Source organism: Phocoena sinus, chromosome 7, assembly GCF_008692025.1.
Source record: "Phocoena sinus isolate mPhoSin1 chromosome 7, mPhoSin1.pri, whole genome shotgun sequence".
Taxonomy (NCBI): Eukaryota; Metazoa; Chordata; class Mammalia; order Artiodactyla; family Phocoenidae; genus Phocoena; species Phocoena sinus.
Genome location: NC_045769.1, coordinates 32,683,977 through 32,699,944, shown reverse-complemented (window position 1 = coordinate 32,699,944; position 15,968 = coordinate 32,683,977). Strand labels below are relative to the sequence as shown.

Below are 15,968 nucleotides of genomic sequence, written 5' to 3'. Positions count from 1 at the left end.
CATCTTGTCGTCGGCAAGGAGTGTCCTTGAAACAGATAGGGCTAATCACAAGTTTTAACAGCTTTTACTTTCAATATAAATATGAAGCACCTTGGTGGTAAAGAAGAATATACATATGTATTTGTACATGTACATTTACATACATTAACCTAGTTTGGTAAGTGTTTTAGTTTGGGCTGCTATAACAAAGTACCATAGACTGGGTAGCTTATAAACAGTAGAGATTTATTTCTCACAGTTCTGGAGGCTGAAAGTCAGAGATCAGCGTGCCAGCATGGTTGAGTTCTGGTGAGAACCCTCCTGAGGTTGTAGACTGCTGTCTTGTTGTGTCCTCACATGGTGGAAAAAGAGAGAAAACTCTCCATGGTTTGTTTGTTTGGCAATGCCTTTTAAAAAAATTTTAAATATAATTTTTAAAGGTTACTTTCCATTTTACAATTATTACAAAATATTGGCTCTGTTCCCCATGTTGCATAATATTGTGCATCCTTGAGCCTGTCTTTCACCCAGTAGTTTATGCCTCCTACTCCCCCCGCCCCATATTGCCCCCCTTCACTGGTAACCACTAGTTTGTTCTCTATACGTATACTGTGAGCCTGCTTCTTTTTTGTTATATTCACTAGTTTGTTGTATTTTTTAGGTTCCACATATAAGTGATATCATACAGTATTTGTCTTTCTCTGTGTGACTTATTTCACTTAGCATCATGCCCTCCAAGTACATCCATGTTGCTGCAAATGGCAAAATTTCGTTCTTTTTTATGACTGAGTAGTATTACAGTGTGTGTGTGTACATCCTCTTAATCCATTCATCTGTTGATGAACACTTAGGTTGTTTCCATATCTTGGCAATTGTAAATAATGCTTCTGTGAACTTTGGGGTGCATGTATCTTTTCAAATTGTTGGGGGGTTTTTCAGATATATACCCATGAGTGGAATTGCTGGGTCATATGGTGGTTCTGTTTTTAGTTTTTTGAGAAACCTCAGTACTGTTTTCCACAGTGGCTGCACCAATTTACATCCCCACCAACAGTGTGCAAGGGTTCCCTTTTCTCCACATACTCACCAGCATTTGTTATTTGTGTTCTTTTTGATGACAGCCATTCTGACAGGTGTGAGATGATATCTCATTGTGGTCTTGATTTTTATTTCCCTGATGATTAGCGATGTTGAGCATCATTTCATGTGTCTGTTGGCCATCTTCATTTCCTCTTTTGAAAAATGTCCTTTCAGTTCTTCTGTCCATTTTTTAATCGGGTTGTTTTTTTGATGTCGAGTTGTATGAGCTGTTTATATGTGTTGGATATTAATTCCTTATTGGTCATATCATTTGCAAATATTTTCTCCCACTTAGTAGGTTGTCTTTTTGTTTTGTTTATGGTTTTCTTTGCTGTGCAAAAGCTTTTAAGTTTAATTTGGTCTCTGGAGTTCTTTTATAAGGGCACTAATTCCATTCATTCGGGCTCCATCCTCATGAGCTAATCACCTCCCAAAGGCCCCACCTTCTAATACCATCACATTGGAGGTTAGGATTTCATATGAATTTTGGGGGGATACAAACATTCAGTCCTTAACAGTAAGGAATCAGTAATGTGGTGTTTAAGTACTAAGGCCTTTGGTAAAAGATATCTTACATTTTACTACTCATATTTTCTTTTTCTTTTTTTTTTTAAATTTATTTATTTATCCCTGGCTGCATTGGGTCTTCGCCACCGCGCGGTCCTTCTCTAGTTGCGGGGAGCGGGGGCCACTCCCTGTTGCGGTGCGCGGGCCTCTGACCGTGGTGGCCCCCCTCCCTGCAGAGCATGGGCTCCAGGCTCACAGGCCCAGTAGTTGTGGCCCACGGGCTCCAGAGCACAGGTTCGGCAGCTGTGGTGCACGAGCCCAGCCACTCCGCAGCATGTGGGATCCTCCCGGATCAGGGCCCAAACCCGCGCCCCCCTCATCAGCAGGCGGACTCCCAACCACTGCGCCACCAGGGAAGCCCCCTACTACTCATATTTTCTTACAACAAAGACTAAAAAAATCTAATTCATAAAGTGGAATGTTGGTTCCAAGCAGTGTGAGTGTATATAGTTGTGTGAGAAAGAGGAATTTCTGAATGAGTATGGTGTTTTACACAGGGAAGATATCAGGCTTCCCTGAATGATATTAAAAACAACTAAAAAGAAACAGTGGGAAAACAATGTTGGGTTGGTGATACTGTAAAAGAAAAGCCATAACGCATATTCTTTAAATGATAGTTAACTTACAACATTACCATAAATCTCCAGAAGAATACATATGTGGTGGGGCTTTAGCAAAGTATAAATAGAGAGCAATCAAGAAGCTATTTTCGAGTCCTCATTTTAGGCAGTCTTTAGCTTTTGTTAGTGAATATTTACTCTAGGGAGAACAAAACTAGAAAAACCCCAAAAGTTTAAGTATATTCTCAGATGACCAAGTAAACCAAATAGACCCTTTACATCGATTATTAAACACAAGTTATGTTTTTAAACTGTGTGGATTAATTTGCTACTTTTTCTCGGCATAATGTCAAACGATGTTTTTTTTTTCACTTGAAAAGGAATAAGAAAAATGGCCCAATTCTTTTAACCCTTCTGAGACTACAGGAGTGATAATTATTTGGTAACCCTATTCTTTTCCATCAAAAAAGCTTCCCTTACTGAGTATGATTAGTTAGGTTCACTTTTAAATACTCCTTGTTCTAAGTTACTATCCATGTTTAGAAAATATTTCACTCTTAAAATAAATTGCTTAAATTATTTCCCTCACTGGAATGTAAAATATTTGCAACTAAACTTGAATGGGCTGTCAAATGTATGGCCTCTAAAGGTGATATCTTTCATGGTTTTAGAAATAGTATTTAGAGTGGTTATTTTGTCTAATTTTCTTAGAGTATTTATAAAGCAGTAAAAAAAAAAAAAAGCCTAATTTTTCTTCAAAACTCTTTGTACATTTTAACCTCAAAGAAGATGCTCCAGGATTTTGTAAATAACCAGGAAGGTCATACTTAGGAAGTCTGTATATTTCATCAGCACAGACTCATCCTCTGCTTGCAGAGCCTTTTACAGTTTGTATACCTCCGTGTTGCTGAGTGAATGTAAGCTATAGCCCTTATAGTTCTACTTAAGATCTCTCTATAAACTCCAGTCTCTTCTTGAGCCTTTCTCTTCACGTTAACTTCATTATTGTGTAGTTTGAACGTAATATTACTGAATCTAAGTTTGGAGACGTTTCGGTGATTATAAGGAAAGGGTTTTGTCTTGTGAGGAATCATCTTAGCTAAATAGCATGGAAACAAATTGATAGTTACTTTCTGCTCTTGCCTGTTCATGAGATACCTCAGACTAGAACTGATTATTGCAAACAGTTCGTCACATCACAGTCCTGCTTCAATTCTCCTAAAATAGTTCATTTTCAGTTCAACTCTGAGGAAGATAAATCTAGTCTAAAGTAGGATCTTCTGGTTCACAGGTTTTCTGATGAAATCTCCATGACCAGAAAGAAAATGCTGTGGTAACTAAATTAATTTGGACCGTGATGTAAAAAGTTTGCCCAGGGCAAAAAAAAGTAGAATTTGGGGCAACCTTTGTAAACTCCATTTGGAACTGAATTTTTAAACATGCGTTGGATTGGCTTTGAAAAAAATCTAACTTGTTTTGTTATGATGTAATTCTGTTTAAGGAAGATCTGGGACTGGTTTTTACCTGGGCTGCTGTTAGGCTTCTTAAAAAACCACTAGAGTTTCAGACCTTCACTTTCAAAACAAGAAAAGAAAAAAATATATATATTCATTAAAAAAATAATAAACTAAACCTACCTACAAAACCCCTGTTCTAAGTTAAGTACCTTACCATTCTTTTTTAGCTGAGTACTAGAAGGTCTTTTTTTTTTTTTTTTTGATGAGAAACAATGACTGAAGTGGGAAATTTCCTGCTTTTCTGTTACAGGGGAGGTTGGGATGGGTGCTAACAGAAGAGGGACATTTCATCATCTTATATTCCACTTTTCTAGTGCAGTTGCTGTCTGCTGCTGTCTCTCAGTTTTATCTACTTTGTTTCTGTTGCCTTCTCTGTTCATTGTGTCTTCTTACCCCAAGTTTGGGAACACAGGGTGTTGTGAACATATCAGCAATTGTTCCAAGCCTCTGAGAGTGGGACACAGACACACAGCTTAAGGGTTTACTACCAAGAAGTATGACTTCAGGGAAAAACATAACCACAAGGTATCTTTTAAAGAAAGGTACCAATTTCTAGGGTTATGTGACTCTGTCCCTTAAATCTGAGATATTCTTCAGGATTATCTGCTTAACTCTTGTCTGCCCATTATAAGTACATGTTCTGCCTGCACTTACCCATGGCACAACCGTTATCTTTACTGATTACTGCCACCTCTGTACCTCTTGATTTTTCTCACAGATTCAACCCAGACTTTCCAGTTGCCTTCCATATTTATGTTTTAAGTTACTTTCCTACATCTCATTATTTCTCCCTGACTTTTCTATTCACCAACCCATTTCATTCCCTGTACTACCCACCAAGGTTAATGTGGTTAATGGCACCACTACCTTCATAGTTAGGAAGGATAAAAATCTAAGACCATCTTGAGCTGTTTCTCTCCTTCATAGGCTTCCTGAATCCTTAGATACCAAATACTCTTTTTGTCTACACTGTACTAAGTTCTCTCCTTTTGTTTCCACTTCTATTGCCTTGATTTTTGTGTGTCAGGCCCTGGGTTAGACTTTCTGCATACATGTTTGTTTTTTTTTAAATCTTTGCAGTTACTCTGTAAAGTAGGTTGCATTACCTCTTTCATTTCACATTTATGGATTAAGCTCAAAAAATAACTTGCTGTTCCAATAGCAGCAAAATAGCAAGTCAGGGATTTGATGCTAGGTGACTTTAAGTCCAAGGTGTTCCCACTAAGCGCTCTTTCACCTAACATATAAGATTCTTACCTATTGCATATCTACCTGCTCATCTTTCCAGGTTTTGTACTTTCTCTCTGGGGCATCTTATGCCAACCATATGGAAATATTTCTGGTTCTGTGAGCTGGTCATGCTATTTTATACCTCAGAACCTTTGCCTCACTTGGTTCTCGGCTTGTCTTTCTTGACGCCTGTCTGCTTGTCGAACTCCTTTTCTTCAAGCACCTGCTCAGAGGTTACTTCTGGGTAGCCCCACCCCTACTCAAACCCTGACCGCCCTCTCCGTCACCACCATGACGCCACACCATCACCAGTGCCTCTTCCACTACCCATCACCACCACCACCTGCAGGGAAGTGCTACAGATGTTGTTGGGTTAGGGTTATTATTTTGTCTTCCATTCCTAACTAGAATGACTCTTACTCATCTTTTTAGTTTTATTAGTCTTCACTGTGATTTGAAGCTAATAAAGATGTTCTGTGTTTATAAGAAGATGCACACCATACTGTATACCCATTCCGAAGGAAACCATTACTGTAGAGTTAATCTTGGGAAGTTGTTTGGCATGTACCTGGCTTATTTATGTATTTATCTACGTCAGACGTTTGTTGAAGGCTCACTAGTGCTAGGCGCTGTACCAGGTGTTTAAAAGGGAAAGACAGCTTTGGGGGGAGAGGAGTGATTTGAATGAGGCTGGCATTTTTCTGTAGCTTCAGGGAGAAAATGTACCTGGAATAGGTGGTATGAATTGGGACTGTGAGAAATTGTAAAGACACAGACCTGACTCGAAGAGAACGGTTTCGATATTGGTCTCTTAGCAGAGTGCTTGCACCTTAGTGGGAAGTCAGTGAATATTTGTTTAATCAATGGCTGAAAACCAATTAATTTTGCCTGTTTAATGAAGTAATGAAAAGTATAAAATTAGGATGTTGGCATGTAATGGTTTTTTCCCTTGTGTTGATGAACATTTAAACTTATAACCTTCAAGGTAAAATTCAGAAAACCAAGTTATTCATGGTAATCTGAAGAAATTCTTTTTTTGAGAAGACATGCTATTGACATGAAAAGATAATTTGCCATTGTATGTAAGAATAGATCTGTATATGATAAATGCTTCCTGTTGTAAGTTTTTAAAACTTCCCTAATACTTTGTTTTGTGTGTTAATGAGTTATCCCTCAAAAGAGGATCCTTAAGATAGCTTGTAAAATGTTTATGCATAGCGGTTTCCCTCCTTATATGTTTGTTTTATTGTGTTACCCTTTCCGTTTAATGTAACTTGCCCTTACCCCTTACCCTCCGCACCTTTTTGTTTTTGCAGTATCTCTTGCTCCTCCTCCCTCCATCCTACAGGTAACTCCTCAGTTACCTTTAATGGGATTTGTGGCCAGAGTCCAAGAAAATAGTAAGTTTATGTCTTCTTTATGCTGTAGATCAGATTCTAGGCATAAAATGTCATTTATATATGATTGGCTGAATAGTCATTCATTCACTGATACTTCAGATATTTGAATATTATGAACAGTCATTGTATGAGCAGCTAGTGTGGATGGTAAAATAATTACGATGAAATTCTCTACTTTCAAACAACTTAAAATCTGGTAGTGAAGATAAGACAAATAAATATAAAATAAGGCACATGTAAAAAGAAAGATCACATCTAATTGAGGAGGTGCTCTTTAATCACTGGATATCCCACCCTTTTCTCTGGGTTGCTCAGACAATTAGTGGTCTGTCACTGGAGTTTTAGGGTTTTGTGGCTGGCCTGAGAATCTTCTTCCAATCCTGTGATTCCAGGTGTAAAAATGGCCATGCCATGGTGGGTCCCAGGGGACCAAATTGTCAGTCTGTCTCCCATGAGGCCTCATAGATTGGCAGTGAATTTAAGCTGGCCTGTGGTCTGGTGTTGAATCATGCAGGATCAGATAACTAATTGTATTGACAGGTCGAGTTTGCTCCTAGGGAAGCATTAAGGAAGCTGAGGAGACTGATGTCTACAGAGCAGGAGGCCTGTATCTGTATTTAGTGAGGAATTGCTAAAGCAGTGAACATAGTCTGTATGATAGATGAGTTCTCTTCTTGTGAGCAGTCTACATAGGAACCATGTCACAATCATAAGGCTGTACGGGTGTGGAATCTGAACTAGGGGAATTACACTAATGAAGGAGATAATGTCATCAGGCTGATGTAGCCTAATGCAGGCATCTCATAACAGGGATGGCCTCAGCCGTGGGGTAGAAATATTTGCATTCTGTTGCTTAGGACTCCTGCTCCTTTGGAAATGGGCATTGCCAATACTAGAATGTAAGCTCTATGAGAGCAGGGATTTTTGCTTGTTTTTCACTGGCTATTTCTCCAGCACTTAGTAAAGCATCTGACACAGAGCAGACACTTTTGAGTCCCTCCTTTCTTGTGTGCTTCCATAGCTGACTAAATGCTCCCTTTGTATCGACACATTTCTTTCTTGTATTTTAACTGGTTATAATCCAGTCTTATTGGCCTGAGGGCTCAGTGTCTCTTTCAGGTGCCTTTGCATCTCTGTTTGCTAATTTCTGAAAATAGTCCATTTTACCTCTGTTTATTGGAAGGTACCCCGATGAGCACCTCCAATACTTACCACAGTGTGCAATATTTACCTTTTAGGATGATCTTTTCTCATTTCTTTCCATAGTCATATACATTTTCTCACCTACAAAATGTATAAAAATAAGAAACTTTGTATATGAGGTGAGCCGTGGCTGATTTTACAGGCATAGCAGGACTTATACATTCAAATGAATGTTGTCCTCTTCAAAACACTCACCTTGGAAAGATATATACCTATCTTTTGGAATGATCTGTATAGCTTTCAAGTACATTACTTTGAAGATAACTCTGTGGTAGCAGATATTTACTCTATATTAAGTTTGATGTTTGGAAGAAGTCTGGAATTATTTGGAACCAGTTATACCGGGCTAAGTAATGCAGCTGTGATTCTGTTATTCTTCTTAAACCCTTCTCTGGCTTCGAATTGCTCTTTGGATAGAGTTCAAACTGTTACAAGGCCCTTTCTGCTTAGTGCTGTTCAGCTTCCTCATGCCTCTTTCTACTGAACTTTGCTCAGCTCTTTCAAGGGCTCCTGCTTTGTATTTGTTATTTTCCTTTACATCTGACATGAAATATCTACCTCCACCCCGGGCCATTAACTCTTACTCATCCTTCAGGTTCCAGGAAGCCTTTCCTGACCCACATAAGAGATGTGGTCTACTGCTCTGTTTTCCATGATGACTTAAAGCACTTACTGCGCTTAATTGTAAATGCAAGTTTGGTTGTCCATGTCTCCATGACTTTTGCTCACTGCTGTATTCCCAGTGCTGAGCATCATAGCTGGCCATGGTAGGCTTTCAGTTGATGCTTTTGAATGAATAATGAAACATGACTTTAAAGTTGTTGAATTGATCTCATTCCATAATAGTGTAGCTTTTAAGATAAGAGGCATTGGAGTTCAAATTCCTGCTCTTCCACTTACTGTTGGAGTACTTAATCTTGGAAAGCCAGTTTACACATCCATAAATGAGGATTAAAAACACCACCTCCCAAGGTAAAGATTAAATGAAATAATGTATTATAAAGTGCTAACTGAGTAACTGGAACATTTTAAGTAAAAAATAGTAATCATTTTGGCTAAACTTTATTCAGCATCCATCAGCACTAACCCAAAGGGAGGAGAAAGTCAAGCTTGGGGATTTGAAACAGTATAGTTGGTGGGAACACTTCTCTTGCCTACTTATTTTTTGAAAGATTATTATTTTCAAGTCTAGGTTTATACTCCATGAACATAGAAGCTTGGATAGGAAACACTGAACTTTGCATAATGTGTAGTTTTGTTATCAGCTTGATACATTCTTAGTTTCAGATGCACCACCTCCACCACCACCTGTGGAAGAACCAGTCTTTGATGAGTCCCCACCACCACCTCCTCCTCCAGAAGATTACGAAGAGGAAGAGGCAGCTGTGGTTGAGTATAGTGATCCTTATGCTGAAGAGGACCCACCGTGGGCTCCAAGGTCTTACTTGGAAAAGGGTAAGTTTCAGAGGGATATCTGGAAGGATGGGAAGAAACCTCTATGTACGTAGAAATGAAATTTGCTGGTACTGAAGAGAATCTTATTTATTTTTTACTTATAAGTAAAGTTTGGCCTGTATTAGCCTGTATATTTTAATTAATTTAGTTTACAAGGTTCATGATTTTGGAAGTCACAGTGGTAAAATCCTGTGACTGATTTTTATTGATGATTATATGTTGTTCCCGTTGAACATGCTTTTTATGAATGGTTTCTATAAGGCAAAAATTTTGAAAAGATAGGTTTTTTTCTGGAATGACTCAGGAAGAGGATGGTCTTTCCAAATTATGTTATTCCTACTCCCATGCTGTGAAGCATTTTTAAAAAAATATTTATTCACGTTGGCTGCATCGGGTCTTAGTTGTGGTATGCAGGATATTCGTTGTGGTGTGCAGGATCTTTCATTGAGGCACACGGGCTCTTTGTTGTGGCGCGCGGGCTTCTCTTTAGTTGTGGCGTGCAGGCTCCAGAGCATGTGGGCTCAGTAGTTGTGGCACACGGGCTCTCTGGTTGTGGCGTGCAGGCTCAGTAGTTGTGGCATGTGGGCTTTCTAGTTGTGGCATGTGGGCTCTAGAGCACGTGGGCTTAGTTGCCCTGCGGCATGTGGGATCTTAGTTCTCCAACCAGGGATCGAACCTGTGTCCCCTGCACTGGAAGGCAGATTCTTAACCACTGGACTACCAGGGAAGTCCTTAAAGCATTCTTTTGTGGCATCTTATATCAGATATTCCAGTTTAAGTATCTCCATATGAAATTTTCTTCCAAAGAATATGGTTTTTCAGTTTCTTTGCAGAGTAGGTGTTTGGCATTTCTTTTGGTGAAAAGTTTCTCTGAATATATTAGGTAACCATCATATGACACTTTTGGGACACAGGCTTACAAACGTCATCAGGACTAGTCAGCTCAGAAGAAATGTGTGCTGTCTTGAAGGAAATTTTCTGTAAAGTTAAAGCTACTAACTCACTGGGTTTCAAAACTGACTGCACATTAGAATCACCTGGGGAGCTTACATCAACGAATAGTGGACTTCTGCTTCTGGCTAAGATAGAGCAACAGTAATCAGATTTACCCTCCCTCCTAAAACAATTATGAATGAATCCAGGAAAAAGTATAAAAGATAATGGTTTTCAGACATTAGGTAACAAGCATTGGTGGACTATGGTCCCAGAAAGAAGGAACTCAAACACGGTGAGCCCTTAATTGTCCTAGCTTTGCTATCTAGAGGCAGTTTCCAGTGCAAGGAGGTGGAACCCAAATAAGCCTGGAAGTCTCACTGAGTAGAGAAGATAAGAGATCACAGAGTTTTGGGAGACCATGGAGAACAGGTAAACTACTCAAAGACAAAGGACAGAGCTCTGGGTATCTGCAGAAGGGTCTCCTTGAATCTTTGACAGAGTACTGATCTGTACACGTATGTGAAGAAACTACCTGAGATTAGAGAAAGAACAATCAGAAAGGAGTAGGCAGAAAAAGTCTTGGAAATTACAGGCCTGGGAATAGTTCATGTTCCCGAACGACCAAGAACAGAAAGACCCTGTAATACACAAGGCATTGAGAAGAGGCCTCAAAAGTGTGTCCCCTCAGTTGTGGGGCGAAATTTGCCCTAGATTATAGGTTGCCCTGAACTGCCCTAACAAATGTTAAAATGCAAACTTTGAAAACATCCAAATGATTTCAAGTAACTTAACTGAGTTCCAGGACAAAACCCAGCATTGTGCAAAGGAGTCAACAAAATCCAGTACACCAAAAAGTAAAATTCATAGTGACCAGCATCCAATCAAAAATTACAAGGCATGTAAAAAGTCAGGAAAATATAACTCATACCTAAAAGCAAAGCCAGTCAGTAGGAACAGACCCAGAAGTGACCAAGATGATGGAATTACCAGACACGGGTATAGCTAGTATAAATGCCACGTATATCCAAGAAGGCAAAGGGAAACATGCACATGAGAGAGAAGCAGAATATATTTTCTTAAAAAAGAGAAAGAGAAACATAGAATTTCTGGAGATTGAAAATATAGTATCTGAAGTGACACTTAGAAGAAAAGATCAGCAACCTTGACAATATGACATTAGAAACTATCCAAAATGAGGCACAGAGAAAAAAACCAAGACCAAAAACACAGCAACAGATATGTGGAACAATATCAAATAATCTTTATTTGCAGAAGATATTATCTTGTATGTAGAAAATCCTAAGGAATCTACAAAAAAGCTGCTAGAACTAAAAAGCGAATTTAGCAAGATGGTAGGCTACAAAGTTGATCTGCAAAATTAATTGCATTTTTATATACTAGCAACAAACAATTAGAGATTGAAATTTACAAAATAATACCTTTTGTAATAACATCAAAAATATGGAAACTTAGGGATCAATTTTTTTTTTTGGCTGTGGTGCGTGGCTTGTGTGATCTTAGTTCCCCAACCAGGGATCAAACCTGGGCCCTTGGCAGTGAGAGCTCAGAGTCCTAACCACTGGACCGTCAGGGAATTCCCAGGGATAAATTTAATAAAATATATGCAGGACCTGTATGATGAAAACTATAAAACTTAAGAGAAATTAATAAAGGCCTTAAATAAATTGAAATAAATAATGTTTTTTGATCATTATTGTTAAGAGACAGTTTTTCCTAAATTGATCTATAAATTGAATGCAATCTCAATAAAAATTCCAGCAGTCATTCTTACAGAAAATGACAAGGGGATTCTAAAAGTTAAATGGAAATGCAGAAGACCTAGTTTAGTCAACACAATTTTGAAAAACAAGACTAATGTTGGAGGATTTAAACTACCTGATTTCAGAGTTCTGGTATAAAGCTACAGTAATCAGGACAGTGTGGTATAAGTATAGAAATATACATCAGAATCCAGAAAAAAAAAAGAATCCAGAAAAAGATCCACACATACTTTTTGACGAAAGTGCAAGGTAATTCAATGGGGAAAGGATAGTGTTTTCAAAAATAGTGCTGTTAACAATTGGATATCCATATGCAAAACATGAACTTCTACCCTTATTACCTCACCATACACAAAAATTAACTCGAAATGTATTTGGATGTGAATGTAAAACTGTGAAACTTCTAGAGAAAAATATAGGAGAAAATCTGTGTGTTCTGGGGTTAGGGGAAACTTTTTGTAGAGAACACATTAAAAAACATGAAGCTTAAAAGAAAAAATGATAAATTGAATTTCATTCAATTAAACTTTTCTTTTTTAACGATGGTGTTAAGAAAATGACAAGGCAAGCCATATAGACTGGGAAGAATATTTGCAAAATAACTCAGGAGACGACAAACAACTTATAGAAAAAAACAGTTTGGAAACACTTCATCAAAAAAGATGTATGAATTGCAAATAAGCACATGGAAAGATACTCAACATTATTAGTCAGGGAAATGCAAAGTGAAGCTGCAATGAACCAAACTACTTATCACTACACACCCTCTGGAATGGCTACAATTAAAAACACTGATAATACCAAGTGTCAGAGAAACTGTGGTGAAACAGGAGCTGGTACAGTGTACATTGCTGGTAAGAATGCAACGTTTCAGCCACTTTGGAAAACAGTTGGCAGTTTCTTATGAAGTTAGATATACACTTACCAGGTGGTCTGGCAGTCCCTTCTTAGATGTTTATTTACGAGGAATGAAGATGTATGTTCACACAAAGACTTGAACTTGATTGTTCATAGCTGCTTTATTCATAATAGCCAAGACCGGAAGCAACCTATACGTCTTTCAACTGGTGAATGGATAAGCTAATTGTGGGCTATCCATCCATTCAATGGAATACTGTTCAGCAATGGAAAGGAATAAACTACTGGTACGTACAGCGATATCGATGGATCTCAAGCATTATGCTAATGAAAGAATCTAGACACAAAAGACTCATACTTTATGATTCCATCTAAATGAAATTTAGAAGATGAGTGGTTTGGGGGGACCAATAGTGGCTACATCGGGGCATAAGGAAACTTTGGGATAATGGCCATTGTAACGATTGTGGTGGAAGTTGTTCATTTGTCATGTATACAGGTGCATACATATGTGAAAACTCACTGAATATAAACTTAAGTGATTGTGTTTTGTGTCTAAATTACTTCTTAATAAAGCTGCTTTAAGAAAAGAAAAAAAAAGAGCCCAAGGTACACTAGGGTACCAGTGTCCAGTGGCCTTGGACATTGACATGTTTTACAGATTCCTTAGCTGATTTTAACACTGTCCTGGACAAAGTGATGACAGTTTTCAGCTCTGAAAAACCAGCTCAGTGAGTCCTTAAGAAAAAAGCATAATGAAGAGATTTGCTTGTTAAAAATCTCCTCTTCGGTGAACATGTTAAAATCTGGAGAGATTTGTAAGAGAGGAAAGTAAGTTTATTTTCAGTCCAAATAACTCTTTAAAGCTTAAAAGAAAATGCCTGAGTTGTTTCCTAAGATATTTTTCAAAGTTAATCTCTGTTAAGCTCAAATCTTTTAAAACATGAAAATCAAATAACCTCCTCCTTACTCTTTCTGGAGAAACAGAAATAACCGTGTTCAGCTTATGACTGATTGCTTTTTGTTGGAGTGCATAAATATTGAGCCTGTTGCCTAATGTCTTATTTTGCTATCTTAGACTTAGGACCTCGTTCTCAACTGTGTCTGCATATTAGAGTCACCTAGGGAATGTTTAATATGTCTGCACTTCCAGATCTATTAAATCAGAATCTGTGGACATGGGACGCAGGCATCAGAATTTTTTAAAGTTCCAAGGTTGAGAACCACTGCATAGGTTTATCTTAACCCTTGATTATTAGCCAAGTGGAGATAACTTGTATATGTAAGTATCTTTATTTAACTTGGGTAGAGAAAAGATATTTTCTTTTATTTATTATGTGCCTGGCATGATGCAAGACTTATTACATATGTAAGGCAGTTAGTTTCCCCATTTTGCAAACTAGGAAATTGAGGTTCAAAATAATTTATGTTACAGAATATGACAGAAGATGTTTGTGTTACAGGAGTGTATATATATATCATATATATATCATAATAGTTATTAATGGTAATAAAAGCAGCTAACATTTATATAGAATGTTTACACACGGCCCTGTATCGTGTGTACATTGCCTTGTTTAATATAACGATGGTTTGAGGTATTGGCACTATTATAATACCCATTATACGGCTGAGTAAAAAGCAGCTTAGGAAAGTTAAGTATGTTCTGTAAAGTAATAAGTGGTACAGCTGGGATCTGAACTAGGTGGCATAACTCCTGAGCCTACATTCTTAACATTGTCTTAAGCTTGTACTCTGACAGACCTGGAATTGAGTCTTGGCTGTAACGTTTACTAGCGTTAAATTATTTGTGACAAATTGACTTGTCGGTGCCTGTTTTATTTCCCTTTCTTCTATCAAGCTATCTGTTCTTGTGTTTTTCTAGCTCAATGACATAACTTCTTGGTAGAAGCATAAACAGTGTATGGTAACTTATCAGATAACACTTCTGTCCTCACAAGACTGTGACGGTCCCTTGTCTTATTCATTTTTGTATCTCTAAAAATCAGAATGGATGCTCCATTAATGATTGTCAGAAAATGAATAGTGCCATTAATTCTGTCTGGGGAGTCCAGAAAGCTTCTCAGAGGACATGGTATATGTGATGTGCTTTGAATGATGAGTATGAGTTTCTCAGGCAGAGGAGAGAGAGAGGAAGGGCTATCCAGTCAGAGGGAATCCTCTGAGTCAAAAGGGCATGGTGAGTAATGTCCTGTGCGGAGTGGGGGGGGGACCTGGGTGGGTTGTAGGGAGGGAGTGGGCAAGCTAAGAGTGTAGGAAGGGAAGTAAGTTGTAAATAATGATGGGAGGCTGAGGTGTTTTGAATTTTTTTCTTTTTAAAAAATCTGATAGTAGAGGGAAATTGTGGAAGATTTTAAATAGGTTAATGTTAAGTTCCCATGTATTTGGATTTTAATTTTTGAAAAAAGATACTTGATAATAGTGTAGTGTGCATTAGAAAGAAAGAAAAATAGGAGTTGGGAAGACCAGGTTGGGTATCTTTCTAAGCAAGGGAATTAGGGCCTCACCTGAGGCAGTGGTGCTGAAAACCTTGTTCACATAAATAAGTAGATGCAAATGGAATTATTTTTCATGCAGCACTGTCAGTTCTTTTAAATCCTTCAGAGTTATTTGCCAAAAATCAAATAATGTTCTATCTTTAAAAATCATGTTTTATATGATGTGTCATCTGATGACCCCATTAAAGTCCACCTTAACTTTTGTTAAAAGCAAAAGAATGGGAGCCACTTAAGTTGCAAAAAGGTTGGGATAGTCAGTGGAGTAATTCTCTTTCTTAATACCACACTGGTATTTTGAATTGTCCCTTTGGCACTCAGGGTGTTTTATACTTAAGCATAGTACATCACTGTATTTTTGTTAAGTAGGAGAAAGATAAACAGGAAATGAGAACTTTTATGACTGATGCTTGACAGAGGGTATCACCTCAAGCAGATCAGATTTAGATGCAGGATTTATAAAAGTTGAGGATCTAGAAAGAAACTCTGTAAAATCATCTGTCACTCATGCTACTTAGAAAATCTTCAGGTACTCCACAGTGATATGTGTATTCCAGCTTAAAGACTGCTGCGCTGATTAGGGCGGTGAGTGTGATGATGGAGAAAAGTGTTTGGGTTTGAGAGATTCAGAAGCTGTAGAATTAACAGGACTTGTGGATATTTTCCTCTGAATTACTTTTCAGTGGGTTTGCATTTCTATAAGCATCAAGAATGTTATCAACCCCCCCCAAAAAAGCTAAAAAATACTACATTGACTAGAAATGCTAAGTATTCTACATATCTTGTGTTCTCTTTAAACTTGTATGTCATTCAATTGTATCTGTTTAGATGTTAGAAATACACACTAAACTCTTTCTAGGTCCCTCTAAAGTGTTTTCTGGCATCC

The 15,968-nt window shown here is 37.9% G+C and overlaps 1 protein-coding gene across 16 annotated transcripts in view; it reads left to right on the top strand.

The window, feature by feature from the left end:
• Nucleotides 1-15,968, top strand: part of ABI2 (abl interactor 2) — a 101,687-nt gene that overhangs the window by 79,785 nt on the left and 5,934 nt on the right. For 11 of the 16 annotated variants that reach the window (XR_004350707.1, XM_032637312.1, XM_032637325.1 and 8 more), the window contains exons 8-9: nt 6,250-6,333; nt 8,818-8,991. Coding sequence is in view for 15 of the 16 variants with exons in the window: in XM_032637312.1 (XP_032493203.1) it covers nt 6,250-6,333; nt 8,818-8,991 (258 nt within the window). In the remaining variant the exon portion in view is untranslated. The remainder of the gene's footprint in view (nt 1-6,249; nt 6,334-8,817; nt 8,992-15,968) is intronic. The other 5 variants (XM_032637320.1, XM_032637318.1, XM_032637327.1 and 2 more) reach the window with 1 other exon arrangement.